This window comes from Lactuca serriola, chromosome 9, assembly GCF_051521515.1.
Source record: "Lactuca serriola cultivar US96UC23 chromosome 9, Lser_US96UC23_V15, whole genome shotgun sequence".
In the NCBI taxonomy this organism is placed as follows: Eukaryota; Viridiplantae; Streptophyta; class Magnoliopsida; order Asterales; family Asteraceae; genus Lactuca; species Lactuca serriola.
Genome location: NC_136416.1, coordinates 33,904,658 through 33,925,450, shown reverse-complemented (window position 1 = coordinate 33,925,450; position 20,793 = coordinate 33,904,658). Strand labels below are relative to the sequence as shown.

At 35.6% G+C, this 20,793-nt stretch overlaps 1 protein-coding gene across 1 annotated transcript; it reads right to left on the bottom strand.

Annotated features, from left to right (window-relative positions):
- Window positions 1–2,808: 2,808 nt before the first annotated feature.
- Window positions 2,809–14,578, bottom strand: ABCA1 (ATP-binding cassette A1). The gene is made up of 38 exons (XM_079021270.1): window positions 14,241–14,578; window positions 13,300–13,379; window positions 12,699–12,870; window positions 12,320–12,402; window positions 11,986–12,202; window positions 11,573–11,811; window positions 11,422–11,482; window positions 11,173–11,259; window positions 10,860–11,092; window positions 10,647–10,761; window positions 10,471–10,560; window positions 10,140–10,336; window positions 9,921–10,033; window positions 9,672–9,778; window positions 9,379–9,441; window positions 9,024–9,110; window positions 8,852–8,950; window positions 8,588–8,772; window positions 8,435–8,489; window positions 8,262–8,333; window positions 7,094–8,179; window positions 6,877–6,960; window positions 6,488–6,529; window positions 6,283–6,379; window positions 5,968–6,095; window positions 5,765–5,869; window positions 5,492–5,638; window positions 5,096–5,353; window positions 4,889–5,024; window positions 4,732–4,811; window positions 4,534–4,641; window positions 4,288–4,438; window positions 4,051–4,187; window positions 3,897–3,971; window positions 3,502–3,805; window positions 3,265–3,398; window positions 3,113–3,171; window positions 2,809–3,033 (listed from the first exon to the last, which is right to left on the bottom strand). The coding sequence occupies exons 1-38, from the start codon at window positions 14,355–14,357 to the stop codon at window positions 2,949–2,951; spliced, it is 5,688 nt and encodes a 1,895-aa protein (XP_078877396.1). The 5' UTR covers window positions 14,358–14,578; the 3' UTR covers window positions 2,809–2,948.
- Window positions 14,579–20,793: the final 6,215 nt, after the last annotated feature.

Here is a 20,793-nt window from a genome sequence, read left to right as displayed (position 1 = left end):
AGAATTATTATAAGAGAGGTAATTGTAAAACTTACATGGATATATGAACATGTGGTGGGGTTAGTAGTTACTAGGTATGAGACTCATGTATTATTACATGGGTTAATTTAAAAAAAAAAACTAAATATAAAATTCTAAACATTTAAGAAGTTTGAATTTATAAGAAAAATGAGAAAAATATTGAATTATAAAAACTAAAGTGTTTTTTTCTCTAAATTTAAACAAATAATTTAGATAAATAAATAAAGGAAATTAATGAAGCTTTAATTTAGTAATTTTGAAATTAAAAAGAAAGTTCATTTAGGAAATTAATATGCATTTATTATTGCATTTAAATACTATGTGGAATTTAATAAAATAGAAAAATCATAAAATAACATGTGGAATAAAATTAATTCAAAATAACCATAAAATGACATTTAGCAAATTGAATGAGAATTTGACATGTGGCAAAAAAAACATTCATTTATTATAGTAGATTACCCTTAAGGCTTGAGCAATCCATGTTAACTAAAATAGTTTGAATCTCTCCTTGTTATAACGACACTATGAAGGTCTCTGTGGAAACCATGTTAGTTGTTAGTGATTAGGGTTAGACTAATACCTCATTAGGGTTTATTTAGGCAAAGAGCACATTTTGTATTCCTATTTATATGAGGTTAAATCATCATTATAATCAAGCAATCTATTATCTTATATGATATCAGAGCTTTAGGTTAAAACCATACTGCTGACCACAACCTGTAGTGGTCGCCCTCCACCTCCGACGACCTTCTCTAATAGTCGTCAAATACGATGATTTAAGAGTAGATAATTTTGGTGAGTTAAGGAAGGGGTTTTTTAAGTAGATTATATTGATGTATTTATATATATAATGTCTAACCATTTAATAACTCATTCGATTTTCCAGCCCGACGCTGCTTTGGACTTGCAACTGAGGTGAAATGTCTTAAGAGTAGATAATTAAGGTGAGTTGGGGAAGGGGAACAGCGGTAATAGTAATAGCACTAGAAGGCCGCAATACTGGACATAAATATTGTATGTATTTGATGTGAACTAATTGATAGTATTTCGTTTTTAAATAATTTGGAAGTTTGTTGTGAAGATTAAATGAACTTTGGGACTATTCTGCACCATTTGTTGAAGTAAATGTTGAATTTAGAACTTGTTTAAACACTATTTTCAAACATATCATACAAGGGGTGAATATAGTCTATCAAGTAGACCATTTTGAATTTAAGGCCATAAACCTTAACAACGGAAAGTAACATTCTGATAAATTGATGATTAGATCCAATATGATTAACCATTCCTCAATAAGACCATATATCAGAATTCACATAGGAAGACAATTATCAATTTCCAAAATCATACATCAATAATAAAAGAGGACCCGCAAGAGATGACAACGTATTTATGTTGAAGAATTTATAAGTTAATCAAAAACTGTTATTATTTATATTATTTTATAAACATACTATAAGTTACAATATATAAATATGTTTATAAAATAAAGTAACAAACATATTTAATGAACTAATACAATAATACAAAATAATATTGTATTATTTACTAGGAATTGTCATGTCATGTGACATGGTCTTTCAAAATTGTTTGTTAATTCAGAGAATTGTGGCCTTATTATATATGCTCGCTCTATACAGCCACATGAATGATGTAAGACTATAGCCATTGGTGATTTTTTTTACCTATTCGGTCGTGAAGAAAAGACTAAAATAAAGGGAAATAAAAAGAAAGACCTAGCCTTTGTATTAAACCCAAATTGGGTTATATTTTAATATTTAAAAGATCCAAGTGACAGTTTTCTTTTTGAGCCTGTTTTATTGATCACCCGTTTCATAAATAATGTTGTTCTTACCTTGCCTCAAAAGCTGGTGTAAGGGTCATTTTAGTAAATTACCTGCTTTTAATATATTAATCTGATCACATATGCATAATGTGTATGTGATTGAAGTAAAAATTAAAAAATAGTAAATTAATTATTTTGGGAGAAAATGCAAAGCTCCGGCCTTTTAAGCATCAATTTGTAGGTGCACAAGATGAGAGCAACTAAGAAGAGAGTGACTGATTGTTTCTAAAAAGAAATTGGTGAAAACGGAATGTGGTTTGTGCAAGTAAGTTATTACAGATTTACAGAATTTTTAAATTATTTGAGTCTTGTAGCAAATCTTTATCTTTTAGATTTGTATTTCAGTAGATTTTTGTATTTTCCTATGTGTATTAGAGTAGAGGTTCCAGGTAGCCATGTAACAATAATGAATATGAACATAGAGTTGTCTCTATTTTGGTGAAATCATTATTTCCTTTATAGATCTTTGATCATTGTGGTTGGTTTAAAGTGAAGGAACGAGTTCGACTGAAAGAAAAAAGGATTCAATTGAAAGGAAGGATCGATTCCAAATCCAATATCATGTTATAATGTAAGAAGAGCGGAGAGAGAAAGAGAATTCTCAGACTAACAAACTATTACAGTCTGTAACAGAAGTTAAATAGGTAAATTATAATTTTGCCCTAGAAATGGTGAAGCTAACAAAGTGTTCCCTTTATCTTTAAACTGGGTGAGGTCATTTCCTTTATAGATTAGAGACTAGAGTGGTGGAATTCGTTTTTACTTTAGTTTTTTTTTTTTTTTCATATTTCTTGTTTCTTAAAGTTGTTTGACGTCATAAATTATAATCATATATATATATATATATATATATATATATATATATATATATATATATATATATATATATATATATATATATATATATATATATAATGTAATGTAAAGAAAGGATTCACTTGAGAAACAGCCAGACTGTATTTTCCAAGGAAATTATAATATGATTTACTTACATTTTATGTCCAACTATGCTATTATCAACTAATAACTCGCTATCTTAATCGGGTGAAAAAAGATGAGTTCATCGTCATCATCATCATCAAGAATTCGCTGCTGCAAAATGACTGAAGATGGTTTCAAGTGTTGATTGGCTGATGCTATACTCTGCAATCCCTAGTCGGTTTCTGCATTTGATTATATATATTTAGATAAAATCATAAGATAAAAGAAAGAAATAGAAAAGAGTATGATTTGTCATTTGACCTATTTCGCTCTATCAGACCAAAAACATCTGCAAGTGAGAAGTCTTCTCCACGTGGCAACTAGAAAATAAAATAAAAATTCAATATTTATATGAAAAAATCATTTTGTGTACATATTAATGGAAGAAAAAACAAGAGGCAAGGCAAGGGTACCTGATATTTAACACTCAATCCATTGGAACCCTGAGATGTAGCACCAGGAAATGAAGCTAAAACAAAGGAATCTATCATTGAGAATTTCTCTTTTGCTAACCACCATTCTGAGAATATTGGTAGCGGGAGACCACCTGTGTGAAGAAATAATTTCAGCCAATTAGTTTATGATTTATGAAACCACAAAAATAATAATTCAAATTACTAATAATCATGATTGATTGATTGATTGATTACCATCACGGGCTAATTGCTCGGGTAACTGTTCGTTGAAAGCAGTACCAGAGCCGACAACGTTATCTGTAAGACTTCTTATCCTCTCTTCATTTCCAAGCCACCGTCCAATCAAGATTATCATCTCTTTTGACAAACTAATCTCAGTGGCCGAAGCATCTTCTGATGTTATGGAGTCGTCTCCTCTAATACAAACTTCAAGATCACCAAATATTCCCCTCGGATGTAAAGGAACATCAAACAGCCTCTCTTGAATCATTTGACAAAGATTTTCCAAGTCCCCTGACTTTACTTCAGTTGGCTTCACCTACAACAGATATACATACATCACATGCAATGTCAATATCTCACCTCAGACTTTAAATTTATATACAAAATAAATAAGAAACATGAACTACCTCAAGTTCCAGATGGTTTCCAAATCGTGTTTTTAGATGCTGTGGACTGCCAATACACCTTAGCTTTCCTCCAACCTGGCAATGAATTAGGTCAGTTAATGGATTTGGATTGGACTTTGGAGTCTCGTTAAATAAAAGACTGTCACCATAGTACCATGATTCCAATTCTTGTGCAGAGTGCTTGAGCTTCATTCATGCTGTGAGTAGTTAAAATAACTGCTGTTTTTCCACTTCTGGTTGATAGACGAGATATAACTTCCCACATAAACCGTTTTGCTATAGGATCCATTCCTGGAAGGAACCCATCATTCGTACAGTACAGATAATAAATCAGAAAACCCATTAAGCCAAGGGTGAAAATGGAAATAGAATAATAAAGTAGGGTTATTACCTGTAGATGGCTCATCTAAGAACACAATAGGAGGATCTCCAATCATTGCAATAGCAACGGATAACTTGCGTTTGTTACCCCCACTTAGGGTGAATGATTGTTTCGAAGCATGCCTTAACAAGTCAAACTCTAATAACTTATCCATCACAACCTGCCAACCCAAGTTTGTATTAAGTTAAGTTAACCATAAATAAATTAACATCATTTAAATAATATTTTAATACATATATACATAATAAGACGTACATTTTCAAGCATGTAGTCTGGGACACCTTTGATTCTTGCATAGAGCTCAAGGTGTTCTTGGACAGTCAGAAATTCTAAAAGTGCATCAAATTGTGGACAATACCCAATCTGAAATTCATCAAACAAAGCTCAGCTACAAATAAGATTTGTATATAAATAATTATAAAAAAGACAAAGAGAAAAATGAAATTGGCATACAAGTTGGCGAGCAGCTTTGGGGTTTAATCGCATATCTTGACCGAAAATGAATGCAGTTCCATCACTTGGATATAATTCTCCTGCAAATGATTTTTATAACAATATAAGAAACAGGTTGAGCTTACCCAAAATACCCCTCAAAAGAGAGAAAATATACCTGATAGCATAGACAAAGTAGTGGTCTTCCCAGCTCCATTTGTCCCCAAAAAACCAAAACATTCACCTTCTTGAACTGAGAAAGTCAATGAATTGACCGCAACTTTCTTACCCTGATTCCTCCCTCCAGGGAATACCTAATACACAGCACACATCAGCAGTTACAGGATTGGAAATGAGAACTAATTTGTGAGTAGGATAAAATTACCTTGCGCAGATTACGCAGGTAGATGATAGCTTTATCAATGGAACCAGAAAGAACCCTATTTCTTTCGGTTTGGACATCTATATCTTCTTCAAGATCAATAGCTAAACTTTCTGTGGAAGATCTCAGAAGGGGTTCACAAAATTCATCAGTGGGACTGCTTCTTCTGAAACTTCTTATCAAGTCCTTTATCCCAAATACATTGAATTCGTGGGGAGGGAAATATTCGAGCCCAAGTGTTAGAAGGAAATAAATGACGCCCTGTCAAAAATAAACAAAACATGTTTAAGTTGATTTCAGTCGATCCTAATTTTCATTGATCAAACATTCAACTTTCATTGATTCAATTAAAATAAAGAAAAGAAAGGTCATCACTCAGTCAAATAATCAGAAACACACCTCAGCGGCCAGATAACAAATAGATCCACCGGTGACATTCCACCCAAAATATCCCTCACTTGACCCGATTTTCATTCCTTGGCGTAACAGAGCTAGTGAAGCTAGTCCATCAGCAAAGCAAAATCCTGGAGACAATCTGAAGAAATTCTGGTCCAATATGTTTAAAATATCAGAAAACCCAATCTCACTAATGAAAATGCAGCCACAGTTAGCATATACTAGTCTTTTGCTGCTTTAAATGATCTATATTGACAAATTACTATGTATTCCAACCTTGAGAACAGAATTCATGTCTTGAGTTGCTGGTATTAATCCCATAATGAACGATATGACCATAAGAACAATCCCCGTGAAAAAATGGACCAACAGTACTACGTTCTGAAAATATGAAAAAAAAAAAAGCAATCAGGATCAACGAAAACATGTAACATTTTTTTTGTTTTAACATGTCATACAAAGATTTGAAATAAGGTTACCTGTGCCATACTGTGTTCTGAAAAGAAAAAGGTTAGGCAATATGTTGAAGATGCAGTTGCAAAACCATATTCCAACAGAATGAGGACTGTAGGGAATACAGCACCACTGCCAATGAACTGTTCTAAGCCTACAAAGACAGAACAATGTTGAGATATCAAGAGAAGAAGATGCTGTGTACAATAACGTTGACATGCAACGAAGATAGTTGTTAAACATAGTTCTTCAATAAAAGCTTCTACACACAGATACTACTGATGTAAATACTTACAAAATACCTTGAAAAAAGTATGTAAAATGTGAATTTGGAGACTTACCAAAGATGTAAAAGAGAAGCATTGCAAATGAGGAAGGGACTAAGAAACTTATGAAGTCCCATATATATGTTGACACCCAATACGACAATATAGATACCTGAGTGTTAGCAATGATAAACAGTTAATGGTCGAACTGTGAAGCACTTATTGATTATACAATTTTGTGTTAACAAAAGAAAAGAGTAAAGAAAACAAACAAGCTTACCCCACTAATCAGTTGTTGATGTTTTGCTTTTACTTCACGCTCCTGCATAAGATGCATTATGTTAAAATACAAGAAAAAATCCTGTTGACCCAAAATGCCCACTAAGTTATAAATATTTGATCAAGAAATGCTTGTGTACTGCAGAAAATGTTTATTTTTGGATTAATTGAGGGACACTAGAATAACTGGGTCAATTATGTTGTTTCACAGATCTCTATACGTAACTAGGTTATTATGTTTTCTGTTATACAAAAGAAATTCCAAACAAGTTCAAAAGAGCACGACTTTATGGCTCATTTGGCTAATTTAAATCAGTAGTAAAAGATCAACCATCCTTTCAAGCAATAAAAGAGGAAAAAGGTGAAAAAGACAACTGGAGAGTGGCATACCTTCACAATAGCAACAGCAAACGAAGCAGGAATGAAAGAGAAGGCAATACTCACAACAATAGCTGCAGAGAATGCATCCAAGTCCTACAAGATCATACAAATCACTATTTAAATACACAATACATATAAAGGCGTCAATATTTTGATTGCATGTTATTCTGGACAAAATCATAAAATATGAGCATAAATAGAAGAATAATTGGAAGTATATGTATACTTGACGTTGCAGGCGTTGACTTTCTGTCATTGGAAGTGGATGATTACGTGTTTGTATGGTCATATTCTCATTATGTGTAGCAAGCCTAAGAATTGCAGCATTCATTAAATTGATAAAGGTTGGAGCAGCATGCTGACAAGTGCTGTTGTGAAGAACCGAATACCCTATACTACCATCATCATTCTGAGGATCCATCACAATGGCCCCATATCTTGACTCATAAGATTCATTGAAGCTGGACATCAAGTATTCACTCATGGAAAGCAGTTTTGGCCCCAAAGTAGGCCCTGCTGCCTCAATAGCATCTTGTAATACCTTACTAGGATCAGGAAATGTGTATGTGCTTTCTTGAAACTTTTGAATCCAACCCCCTTCTATATAGTGTGAAACCTGTTTAGCAATAGGCAATGATAGATCAAAAGGAATGGGACCACCACCACCTTCACCACTAAGTAGTGGGTTAAAGTTGGAAGTTGTGAAGGTTATGGAGGGTTGATCAGGATGTGGCTTTAGTTCAAGGAGGAGAAGACCAATAAACAAGAAGATAGCAGGGATTAAGAGCTGAAAAACAATTGTCTTTCGGTCTCTTCGAGCAGATATCCTTCTCTTTATGAGCAATGCTTTGGAATGTTTCCAGAATGTTGATCTTGTAATGGCAGAAGGGCAACAGCATGGCACAGTAACAAGCTTTAAAAAACTCAAGGCTGCAGTGATGAAAAGAGTACAGGCTCTCCCAACTCCAGAGAGCATTAGCCCTAAGATCATTATATAATTGCCAAAAAATTTGGAATGTGATCTTTTATCTTCAACTTCAACATAATCATCACAGGGTTGAGAAGGAATGGAATCAGGCATAACTAGAGTATTTCCCTCAAGGCACTCCTCTTCTTCGCTGATGTCACATCCTGCAACTCTCAAGAAAACCTCCTCTAAGGTTGTCACAGATATTCCATAACTCTCGATACCAAAATCTGTTTGGTTTTCATGCTCCGAGCTTTTTGATATGCAGCTTTCAATTTCTCTAAACATGTGTTCGAATGAAGCAGAGGTTACTAGAGGAAGCTTGAAGGAAACCTCAGTGCCAACCTGAAGCAACAGATCAAAAGAGTCCAAATAAGCAACCATACAAGCTCATGCTGTAAAATTTAAGTAAAATTTGAGAAATTACTTCGCTCACGCATGTTGCTGATGGAATATGTCTGTAGACAATATCAGCAGCTGTGGAGGCCCCAGGTGAAGTCTGAAAATAAGATACACAAAGTGGAAGTGGACGCAATTAAAAGTTGAAAAGAAACCACAATTAGGAAACTCAAAGAAAGTTGTGCAGTAAAGAGAACACACCTTCACCAAAGTAAGAGTATAGCCAACCCCATACTGGTGCTTCAAGAAGAGGGAACTGGTCAAAAAAGATCATTTTAATTGTAATCATGATGTAAACACTTTCACAAGTCTATAGATGTTTGCACAAAACATGGAAAGGTGATAGAATAGAACCTTCCGCAGCATTTCAAAGAACCATTTGCCATAATAGCTATTCGGTCTCCAAGTACATCTGCTTCATCCATCGAGTGTGTTGTTAGTAGTATAATCCTGCCTTTCTTGATTTTTTTAATAAGCTGCCATGTCAATCGCATTGAATATGGATCCATTCCACTAGTTGGTTCATCAAGAATAACAACCTAAGGAAAAAAAAAAGAGAGACTAATAAATATGCGATTGCTTTACAAAATAGACCTCGCCCTTTATCTACAACTTTACCTTGCTGTCTCCAATCAAAGCTATGCCAAGGGACAACTTCCTTTTCATGCCTCCAGAAAGAGAACTTACAGAAGTATTAAGTTTATCTGCCAATCCCACCTGTAGCCAAAGAAGATTTTAAAAACAAAAAATAGATAAAGAAAAACAATGTTAGTATAGTTCAGGAACTAACCTCATCAACCATTTCAGTCACACTGCTCTCCAAAGATTCCTCGCTTACTCCCTTTATATTAGCAAAGATTTCCAAATGTTCCTTCACCTGAATAAGTAAAGTTCAAATTCAAGTTGTCATCCGCAAGGATATCAAGAACAAGATGAAAACATGTAACTTGAAGCATCTTGAATAAGATATTTAAAAAAATAAAAAAAAAAAACAATACTCATCAGAAGGATGCGATGTTTTTTTTCTATTAATGAGATGAAAACTTAAAAGTACATACAGAATCAATCTGCCATGCATGATACAAGAATCAAAAAGTGATATGTCAAAAGAAATTCTCTAGAACCAATAAAAGGTGCTAATTTACCGTCAATTCTGGGAAGAGAATGTCATATTGTGGGCAAACACCTAAATTCTTTCTTATGTCATCCTGCAGAAACAGAAAATTTAATAACATAAATATGATTATAATAACATTATTCGTATGCCCATTGTTCATCATTTCCATGACATGTCCTGGTTTAATCAGTTACACAGTCAAATTCTGTTACAAATTCTAGATTCTCTTCACCCACAATAACATTTCAAGACACAAAAAGAGACGAGTTTCTAGCATGCATGACAATATACAACCAAAAAAACTCTGGAAAACAAGTTTACCATGTCTGTTAAGATACTTTTTCCAAAAATCAAGGCATCCCCAGAAGTAGGAGCAAGAAGGCCAACAAGCATGGAAATTGTTGTGCTCTTTCCAGCACCATTGTGTCCTGCAAAACCAATACGTGGAAGAAAAAAGATTTCAATAAAAGAAAAATATCACTGCTCTCAACCCATAAAACAATTTGGTAGAAAAAATTAAGAAGTAAATCTACACATAGATATCTATATATCATGTAAGATGAGCTGTACCTAGAAGTGCAAGTATTTGGTTTTCATATAATGTAAGCTGTAAAGAATCAACAGCACAACACTTCCCCTTGTTGCTATTATACACCTTGTGCAGATTCCTAATTTGGATGCATCTGCAACAAAGAACATGGATGTAAGAAATCTTATTCCCACAAAGAGCATGTAGAACAGTGCATATGCAAGCTAGATACTTAGGAATTCATATCTATGATATCCCACCTGCCATCCAACTCTTGCTGCTTCATTTCTAAGCTTATCGCTTCCATTGTTGACCGAGAAGAAGTGCCCTTCTCTTTATTATCATTGTTAACTTCTAAACCGGAACCATATTGTTTACTTGTATTTCTCTTTCTCCAAAAGCCTTTTGGGAAGATGAAGTTCCATGGGTACACCACTCCATTCTCCTTATGAAGAACCTGATAAGTAAATGTTAAGAACTAGCCCAATATCTATATTTAGGAGTTAGGACCCAAAAGAAGGAAGAAAGCAATAAAGGTCCACCTTTTTAGGATCCAAAAGAAGGAAGGCAGGGACAAAAGGGAAAATATACCTTATCCAGATAGAGGCCAATTGCAAAGTACAATAAAGAATCGAACACCATCATTACGAGACAGATTAGAAAGCACACTCCAGAAGATGCCTACATGGTAAAAACCTAATCAATTCAGAGATGAAGTAGACAAGATATTTTAGAGATGGAAATTGAATGGAAATAGGCGAACTTACCCTCCAAATGTTGCTCCAACGGAGTCCAACGTGTGCACGCTCATAATCAGCAAAATTGACTGACCCTAAAGCAAATGCTGTAGGTGAAAGCAAAGAAGCCAATATCTTTAAAACCCTACAGGTGAACAAATGTCCATTTTGAGACACATACAATCTGAAAGAACTTTCTGCATCGATTATTGTTCAATACAAGAAATTGGTCTGATAACTCACATTGAAACAGCTTCGTCATTGACTGTATAGTAAGGAAAGAAGGCTCCAAGGAAAGCAAGAGTTCCAACTGCCACAGCTGATTTTGCTCGTGTGAAGAAAGTAGAGATCAGGAAGGATAGCATTATTGCACTCAGTCCAAACACAAAGAAATACATGAATACCAATGACTTATCACTGTACTTAAACAACGTGCCCATTGTACAGACAGTAATGATTCCTGATGAAATTGCAAACTGCAGAAAACATAAATTATTAGAAACAGACAGTAATATCAACATACTAGAAAAGTAATTCCTTTTGAAAAGAAACTCACCTGCAAAGCATATGTAATAAACCAAGAAAGATGGAATATCTCATCCTTCAGTCCCATCATGTAGAGCCCTTCCTTTATTTTCTGCTCCTGAGGTATTAAAGTCCAAAGCAAGTTCAGTTTAGAACACTCTGAAGCAACAAGATAATTGGTAAGATGGAAACATATATACATACTTATATATTAAAGTTGAAATTTGTTGGCATAATACAACTAACACAGAGACCATGACTAAATATCAAACATTCAAACCTTCTCAAAAACTGAATAGCTGATTAGGCGAGAGATTGGAAAAAGAAACCCCAATAAGTACCTGGCATTAACAAGTAGGTCAATAAAATCTACAAAAATGACTCTACTGAAACAATAAGCTCACAAGAAACATAATATATTAGATACATACAGGACTCCCATGACATCTTTGATAATGGACTGGAACTCATCATCAGTATATTCACGAGTTGGAAATGGAGCTAGCCTTATGGTTGCTGGTGTGAATTGACTCCATGGTATCTTGAGTGAGTTAGGCACAATATATTTGGACAACAGCAACTTACTGTTGTCCATGGTATCTTCACTTGCTACATTAGCCACCTTTCGTTGTGCATAAAAAATAATAAATGAATCCATGACTTGTTGGAGCTGCAAAAAAGAGGGAGAAACTATAAGAGGACTAACAACCTCATGAAGCAACATCCAAAAATAAACAGATAGATGATAGGTATAGCTTCTTCTTTTCCACCCTTCATCTAGCATGTAATAGTATAATTCACAACTTAAAGAGAAAATAATGAAGTTTAAAAATTGAAATCATACAGTTAGAAACCCGCTGTAACCGTACTGCAGAATTGGTATCTGATTGAGGCCTAATTCCAAGTCATTGACATAAGGACCATTTATATCCATGATGCTTTTAATATCTGGAAATCCTGAAAAAGCCCATGTGTGGTTGAGCCGAATGCTATAATCATATAAATAAGGACCTTGACCATGAAACACTATTGCTCCTCTGATTTTTGGATTTGAACAGTTCCTATATCAAGAGTAAACAATACCTACTTTTCAGCAACTTCTCCATTAAATATTTTATGTTTGAAAACTGAAATCAAAAGCAAGCAATATAATAGATGAGAAGAACGGTATCACTCACTTTACTTCACTGCAAGCAGCATAGAGATCTGACTTTAAATAGGTCTCGATCTCTAATTCATCTTCATATATTTTGGTAACCAGCTGCGAATACAAATGTAGAGTTACTTATGAACAGTGATTCTAGACTTAAGAACTACCAGATCATCTCCAACATGAACTTAAATTTAACTATTTTCATGACAGAGCTAAGAGAGCCCATGTTTTGTTTGATCTGATAAAAAGAGACCACAAAGCACACAACTACTATGTAGATTATAAATTATTAGAAGATATAAATAAATATCAAGTGATTAGAAAGCATATGAACAATCAACTAAATCATTAAAAAAAATCAGGCAGAGGTAAAATACAAAAGCAAAATTATCAGTTCATCATACCTGCATTAAGGGAAATTTATATGACAAAATGTTAATCATCATCCTTGTATCACTCGTGTTAGGTGCAAAAGCCAGATATTCACCATTGGCCAACAATGATTCCAAAACTTGATCAAAAGTTGGGGATATATTGCTCTTCCCAACTTCCACAAATGTATCTTTCTGAATGTACCTACAAAGATGTTGCAAAACAGCTTTGCATCACAAAGAACCAGATAATGGCCTCATATTAATCATGTTAATTTTGTTTCACTTGTACATTTTCCTATCACCTTCATTACCTATCCTTGGAAGTTGGATGTTCAAAAAATGTGAAGGAAGATCCAAAGATGAAGACATATATATGGACTTAACCTCACATCAGCTATGTATTTTGCTTAACCTTATATAATTAGAAACAGTATGTAGGAAAAGAATATTTTCCAACTAGTAGTGGCAATTAAAAGAACTAATAGAATTTGTGCCTAGTTGTTCTTTGGTATCCTTATGAGAAACCATATTTAACCACACTTAGAAATATCTAATTTGTATTTGTACTTTGGAATGAAACAGAAATTGATTGATAAACCATAAATATGAGATGAAGACTGTTAAGACATACGATTGAGCAGGATGGATTGTTGTATCAACTTGTGTCCTTACGGCTATTAGCATCAGCATCACCACCAAAGGAAGTAGAATCTGGCCATAGAATAGGGAAAAAAATTGTCATTCTTCAAGTTCTAAGTTCTACCTATATTACAGATGAACCCCCACCATGACTAAAGCTACAAATAAAAACATTACAACAGTTCACTCTACTATTAGCTTCTTAGATATTCTATCCAGAGTAAGTTTCTCATATGTTTACTAGCCAATTGTTTCAAAACAACTTAGAAGTTAGATATCTATGAAATGTTGGGAAAAAAAAATACTTTCATGGTTCCCAAAAATCTAAAAGTTTTTAAGTACCATTTTGCTGTTATATATGTATTATAATGATTACTTCTACTTAAAAAATGAATCTTAATTGCACAACATATCTACACCTATCAAGGAGAATCAGGTAGCCTTTCTGCAGATGGTAGGTAGATTACATGGAAACCACCAATCTTACCAGCAAAGTCATTTTTTTGCCTTTTTGAAGAGATGGGGAATAACTGAGGAAAATGCTGTGATAACCAACATATTTTTTTATGAAATAAAGTAATTGTGGTGCGCTTGATGATCAGGAAACTGATATTACAATGAACTATATGCTAATGTGAATTTCAATACTATGTGTACGCATATGAACCAAATTTAGATTTTAGAAACATATCAACTTCTGGTTTGGTGAAAACATTAGGCGCAAAGGAAAACAAGGAAACTGATTCTTCCAAAAGAATGTAGATTAAAGACAGAAATGATCAGAAAAATTCCAGAACATATATTCAACTGAAAGAACCCAACGCATAATCGCTCTTCTAAATAGCGTAGAAACTCAAAACTCATATGAAATAGTAAATTTAAAGTACTTAAGTTTGCCAAAACGCATAGTGAGAGATGATCAATCGGAATAACCTCGGCAAGTGTGATATACGGATGACGAATTTTGAGAAGCCAATTCTTCCGAAGCATGGCCTTCAGTTGCCTCCCTGAACTACTAGTCATCTTCTTCTCCTTTTTTCGTTCCTCCATCAGAAGAACCTAAATCCCTACTCTGCAACTAATCACACAATTAGGAGCAGATGATTTCAATGTAGACGCCAGAGTGCGTTTTGGGGTGAAACTGTGTGAGAGAGAAAGGGAATAAACGACTGTTGTTGAGTATTGTGGAAGAAGAAGAACTTCCAAAATGCAATTGTCATATTTGGAGGTTGGCGTTGACGGACGAGTGTCTCCACTCGCCATACTCCTCCCCTCAATCGTTACGGTGCTCCGTCAATAGAGTAATAAAATTATTGCTTCCAAAAGGGTTTGGAATTTGGATATTTCTTTTTGTAATTTTCTCAATTTTCTACAACATAAGATACTATAAAATAAAAAAATGTCGACCCTTCGCATTTTTTATAAAGTTTTTTTTTTATAAACATGGTCAGCTCTTCCTTCCTAGATATTATCAGTTTACTTAGTTATCATCGTTCTTTTATAAATTAGATAAAATTATATTTTTTTGTCTATTGATTACATTAAAAGGCTAAGTTACAATACATTGAAAGCATACTCATGCACAAATATTTAATTTCATTATTTTCTTTATATGCGAAATAATATTTAGCTAATTGTTTTTATATAACTTATATCATGATGCTATGTTGTCCTTTATCTATAAAAAATGATCTAATTAATATAAAGAAACTTACAAATCAACGTAATATATAATCCATAGTGAATCATAAATTGTCCATATGGTTTAACAAAAATTACTAATTATGTCCCTATCATCAATCATCCTTACATATTTTTAGTTCATTGTGAAACCTACAAGAATGATCAACTAAAGATATTTAGAATGATCATTCATGAATGGCTTAAACATATTCTCTTTTTATTACTTTTATTTCACCCTTATGTCTTGACGAAATTTAAAATGTTAAAGATTTATCCCTTTGGCCTAATTCTAAAAACGTTTTCTTAAACATTGATGCTTTTATTAAAAGAATGTTTAAAATTTTGAATATTAAATGATTAATTCAACTAACCTATATGAGGAATGTTTCAATAAGTCACCTAAACTTGTGGTAGATGCACAAGTTCATTTATAGTAGTGTTTGTATAACTAATGCCTATATGAGGAATGTTTCAATAACTCACCTCAATTTGTCAACTTGTGGTAGATGCACACTTCATTTATAGTAGTGTTTGTATAATTAATGGTCAGATATACATCAAAGTTTAATTAAATACTTAACCAATAATTAAGCTCTTAATGACGATTAGCATTTGAAATCTTATTTTATACCCAAGATATATTCCCCAAGTTAGAACATTGGATCTTAAGATTGATAGTATAGAGAAAAACAGATTAATTTTATAAATCACCAAAACAAGAGATTAAATAACCTCCTCTGAAGAAGCTAAAACAGAAATCCTAAAATAAAGGATCCGATAAAAACATTCAGAGAGCAATATCCTATCTACTATTCTATTCAATATCAGATACTCTCCCTCAAGATGGAGCATGTAAATTCTGAATGGTCATCTTGTCAAGTAAGAACTGTAACTGATGAGCTCCAAGACCTTTCTTTAAGAAGTCTGCAGCCTGCATTTTGTTGTCAATGCACATAGGTCCAATCTTTTTAGAAACTATTCTTTCGCAAATAAAAAACAATCCATCTCGACAAGTTTTGTTCTTTCATGGAAAATCGGGTTATTTGCAATATGATGTACCGCCTAGTTGTCACAAAACAAAGGTGGAGGAGTATTGATGATGACATGTAAATCCGTGAGTAACCATCTAACCCATAAAACCTCACTAACTGTAGAAGCCATAACTCTATACTCGGCTTCGACTGAGGAACGAGAAATAATTAATTGTCGCTGCGTCTTCCAAGAAATTGGAGCGCCTCCAAGCATAACAAGTAGGTAACCCGTTTTGGATCATCTGGTGTAAGGTCACCCCCAACCAATCTGAGTCATAAAAGGCAATTTACACAAGGGCTCCAAAGTATGGAAGAAGAATGTCTTGGCCAGTGTCCCTTTCAAATATTGCAAGACACGAGTGGCAGCTTCCATGTAATTACGTCGAGGATCGGCGACGAACTGGCTCAAAACATTGACTGCATATTTAATATCAGGACGAGTGGCTTTGAGGTAGAGTATTTCGTCCTACGAGACGACGATAAATATTGGCATCAACTTGAGCTTCATTTTCTCCTTTGTCTAATTTTAAGTTTTGTTTAATAAATGCCAAGAAAGTACTTTAAGGAACCAATATCCTTGACACTTATGTAACATCCCAAAAATACAGATAAAATTTTGTTTTTAATTTCATTCAAACCACACGACACTAACATCAAAATAGTCAAAAGAGTATCATAGTAACATGTTATCAGAGTATAGATTCCCAAAATCACTAAGTGAGGAAATCATAGGGTGATGTGGTGCGATCAGGTCGGGCCCTTCCCCTTCGAATTGGAAGTACCTGAAACATAAACCGGAAACTGTAAACACAAAGCTTAGTGAGTTTCTCCAACATACCACATACTAAACAAACATATTATCAAGCATATATGGGTGTTGGCCTACCCTTTCGGTCTATTTCAACCGAATACTATCAAGCATATATGGGTTCTTGCAATCCCATTCGGCCTATTTAAACCGAATATTGAGTCTATTTCACCTCCTACTACTACCACATAATATCATAACAGGAAGCACAAAGTCATCAAGCAAATATAGGCATAACTGACAACTGTCACAAAGACAATCATCACACTACATCATAAATTAGTGGGGCGTCATTAGTGCCTTCAACCCATGGATACTGCGAAGGAATACTCACCCCAAACTATAGGTATCAAATCGCAATCAACGGATGACTCACGAACTCCTCCCCCTATCGCACAAGCATAAAACCCTAATTAGAAATTAGGCCACATTCTAACCCGAAAGTCCAAACCCTAATTCTTAACTTAAGGCAAAAAGGGCTCCTTCACCTTTACCTTATTAGGTCTCCTTCCCTCCAAGGCCCAAATCCATGAAAACCCAAAAAGGCATCCAAGCCCAACTATATGGCCTCTAAGGCCTAATATGGCCCAAGAACACCTAGCATGGCCTTAGGCCCAAAAATGTCTTGTTACAACATGTGGACTTGAGGCCCAACCTAAACAAGTCCAAGGCCCAACAGAAACACGAGCCCAAAATCATCCAAGCCCAAAAATTGTGTACGTGCCGCGTACATGGCTCGTGCGCCCACCGTACATTGGTGGCAATCCGGAGTCAGGACATTGACCCAATAAGCGCAGCGTACTAGCCAGTCAGCCCATCTATATTTATAAGTCTTAATCCATTCAACCATTACGTCCAAAATTTAGATCTAATCTCAAAATAACGTCTTAAGCCATAAAGTTGCAAACTTTATGCTTTTGCATGCATGGATGGGGCTCAAACCATGAATTAAGTCCATTAACTCACTTGGATGATTACTAGCAGTTGCATGGTTGAGGCTTAACCATCAAGATACGGTTTTTATGGCTCAAAACACTTCCAAGAGTCCAAAAGGACAGCTCATATAGCCTGGAGTTGCTCATACTCCAAGAAACCAAACTATGAGACCAAAAGATACTATTTTCTACCCTAAACCTAGATCTAAGCTTGCAATGATCAAGATACTGTTTTCTTGCTTCTTCCCAAACTTCCTTTTTCTTCAAAGCCACTAAAGAACACCACAAACACTAAAGGAAGCTCACAAATGCACTCAAGATGGCTTAGGGTTCAAGATTTGCACTAAAAAGACAATGGAGGCTAAGAGAGTAAGGGACTTGAGGGACTTAAGGTCTTTAAATATGGTGCAAACCCTAAAAATTAGGGTTTGTCCCTAGCTTGATTACGCCCAACGTACGTATGGGTACGCCCAACGTACGTATGGGTACGCCCAGCGTACGTTGAGGATCCCTCGATGGCGCGCTTGCAAGGAGTACGTTGTGCGTACCTAGTGTACGCCCAGCGTACTCATGATCCTCAAACACCTTTTATTTGAATTAAACATAGAATGCAAAAATAACTCATACCTGGCAACTTGAGTGCTACAATTCTACCCCACTTGAATCAGACTTCATCCTCGAAGTACACTACCGGAAATAACTCGGGGTAATGCTCCCTCATCTCGTCCTCCGGCTCCCACGTCCATTTTAAACCTTTGCGGTGCTGCCACTGCACCTTGACCAACTCCACAACCTTGTTCCTCAAGGTGTTTGCCTTCCTGTCGAGAATCGTTACGGGTCTCTCAATGTAGTTCAGGCGGTCATCCACCTGAATGTCCTCCAATGGAACCACTGCGGAATCATCAGTCAAACATTTCTGCATCTGCTAGACATGACAAGTACTGTGAATCAGACTTAGCTCCTCCAAAAGATCCAATCGATACACTACCCTGCCCACCCGGGCTATAACCCTGAAAGGACCGATATACATGGGGTCGAGCTTGCCCCGCTTCCTGAATCGAATGACACTTTTCCAAGGTGACACCTTTAGGAGAACCATCTCCCCAATCTGCAACTCCAAGTCTGATCGATGCTTGTCGGATAGCGCTTCTGCCAACTCTGAGTTGTCTAAAGTCTGCTACGAACCTGTTGAATCAACTCGGTAGTTTTTAGTACCACCTTAGTACTCCCCATGACACTGACTGACCTCGCCCTAGCATATCGGAGTCCTGCATTTCCTCTCATAGAGCATATCGGGGTACCCTTTAGTTCCTTGAGGATAACCTAAGAACACACCTGGCTTTCCTCGTTCTTCAAATTTGTCGTCCTTCGTATTGGTATTTTTGCAGTAAGCAAGACAACCAAGGCAACCTTCTTAGATCAAGAACAGACTCGACGAGTTGTTCATACAACTTGGCGAGTCACAGCATAAAGTGTTCATCGGATGAAGATGAACTCGGCGAGTTGTTCATACAACTCGGCGAGTAGGATGAAGGACTTGGACATCAGTTTAGAAGGTGAATTCGTCGAGTCAATGCCTAGCTCGACGAGTAAAGACGGGATTAGGGACAATCGAATGGACGGGACTCGACGAGTTGGCGAGCCAACTCGGCGAGTCGGGTCGACTGGAAGTTGACTCTCACTTTGACTTTTGACCTGATCAGGGGTAAAATGGTCATTTTACCCCAAGGGACAATTAGCGGTGTTTGACTGAGTATTTTGTGGGAATTATAGCCGGAGGATTTCTGGAGCGGCAGCAGCAGCAGACAGTCAATTCCCACACCGATCAGCAGCTACTTTGAGGTGAGTTACCTTCCAGTAGCGGTGGGTCTACGGCCACAATGCCGACCCACCAGTAGGAATGTATGATAGATGTTTGTCTCTGTGATATTCATCTAGGGTTGCTACTACCTGTGATATGTTTTTGTGCTAGTATGATATGATGTTATGTGCTAGTGACAATAAGGGGAGATAGTCCCTAGTATACCGGTCGATGGGGTCGAAGGGGCGGTCATGCCCAGCCATGTTAGATAGATTATGAGATATATGTGTTATGTGGTAGTAGTAGGGGTGAAATAGTCCCCAGTATCCGGTCGAGAGGACCGAAGGGGAGACCAGCACCCAGATATGCTAGTCAGTGTCCGGTCGAGAGGACCGAAGGGGAGGCCAGCTCCCAGATATACTAGATAGTATCCGGTCGAGAGGACCGAAGGGGTAGGTCGGGCACCCAGATATGTCTGACGATATATGTATGTTATGTGATTGTATGGTTTGTGGTATGTTGGGGGAACTCACTAAGCTTCGTGCTTACAGTTTTCAGTTTTGGTTTCAGGTACCTCTTCTTCGAAGGGGAAGGAGCTGGCGCGGTAGCGGCACATCACACACATGCCTTGTATTCAGCATTATGATATCACCTAGGGATTTGTACTCTGACACTTTTATGTTTTATAAAAATGTTTTCCAGACATGCAATATCTTTTATGAAATGATATGATCGTTGAACGTTTTAGTCCTAATGTTTTGCTAAGTATACGTTTTAAAAATGAAATTTTTGGCTCGTATTTTTGGAATGTTACAAGTACCTTGCGCAAAGAGGTATAGACTAATTGTCTTGTATCTCTATGGATTGACCCTGCTTGCCTTGTACTACCTTTTAGTGCAATATAGTGGGATTCTTTTGGAGTATATCGTACCCTATTATTTGTTGGGTTTGACACGCCTAACACATACTACATTATTATGTTGTATCATTAATTACATTACTATAGCATGTTGACTTCAATTTGAAATATTTGTATAAACCGTACTTCATTCTAATAATTCTTTCATTTTTTTATGCAGGTAATTTTAGCTAATGAATCCCTACTTGAATATTTCAAATTAGAATTTTTTAACAAGTGTTGAGATGAATGAATATTTAATAGATCTTACAAGCATGTGATAGATTTTTTAAGGTTTTTGGTATTATGTTATCTGCCTATAATTTTGAA

Coding starts and splice junctions, on each gene's coding strand:
- ABCA1 (XM_079021270.1), bottom strand. CDS start 14,357: ATGGAGGAACGAAAAAAGGAGAAGAAGATGACTAGTAGTTCAGGGAGG. Junction 12,871..13,299: donor ACAATCCATCCTGCTCAATC/GTATGTCTTAAC, acceptor ACATCTTTGTAG/GTACATTCAGAAAGATACAT. Junction 11,260..11,421: donor GCTATTCAGTTTTTGAGAAG/GTTTGAATGTTT, acceptor TTAATACCTCAG/GAGCAGAAAATAAAGGAAGG.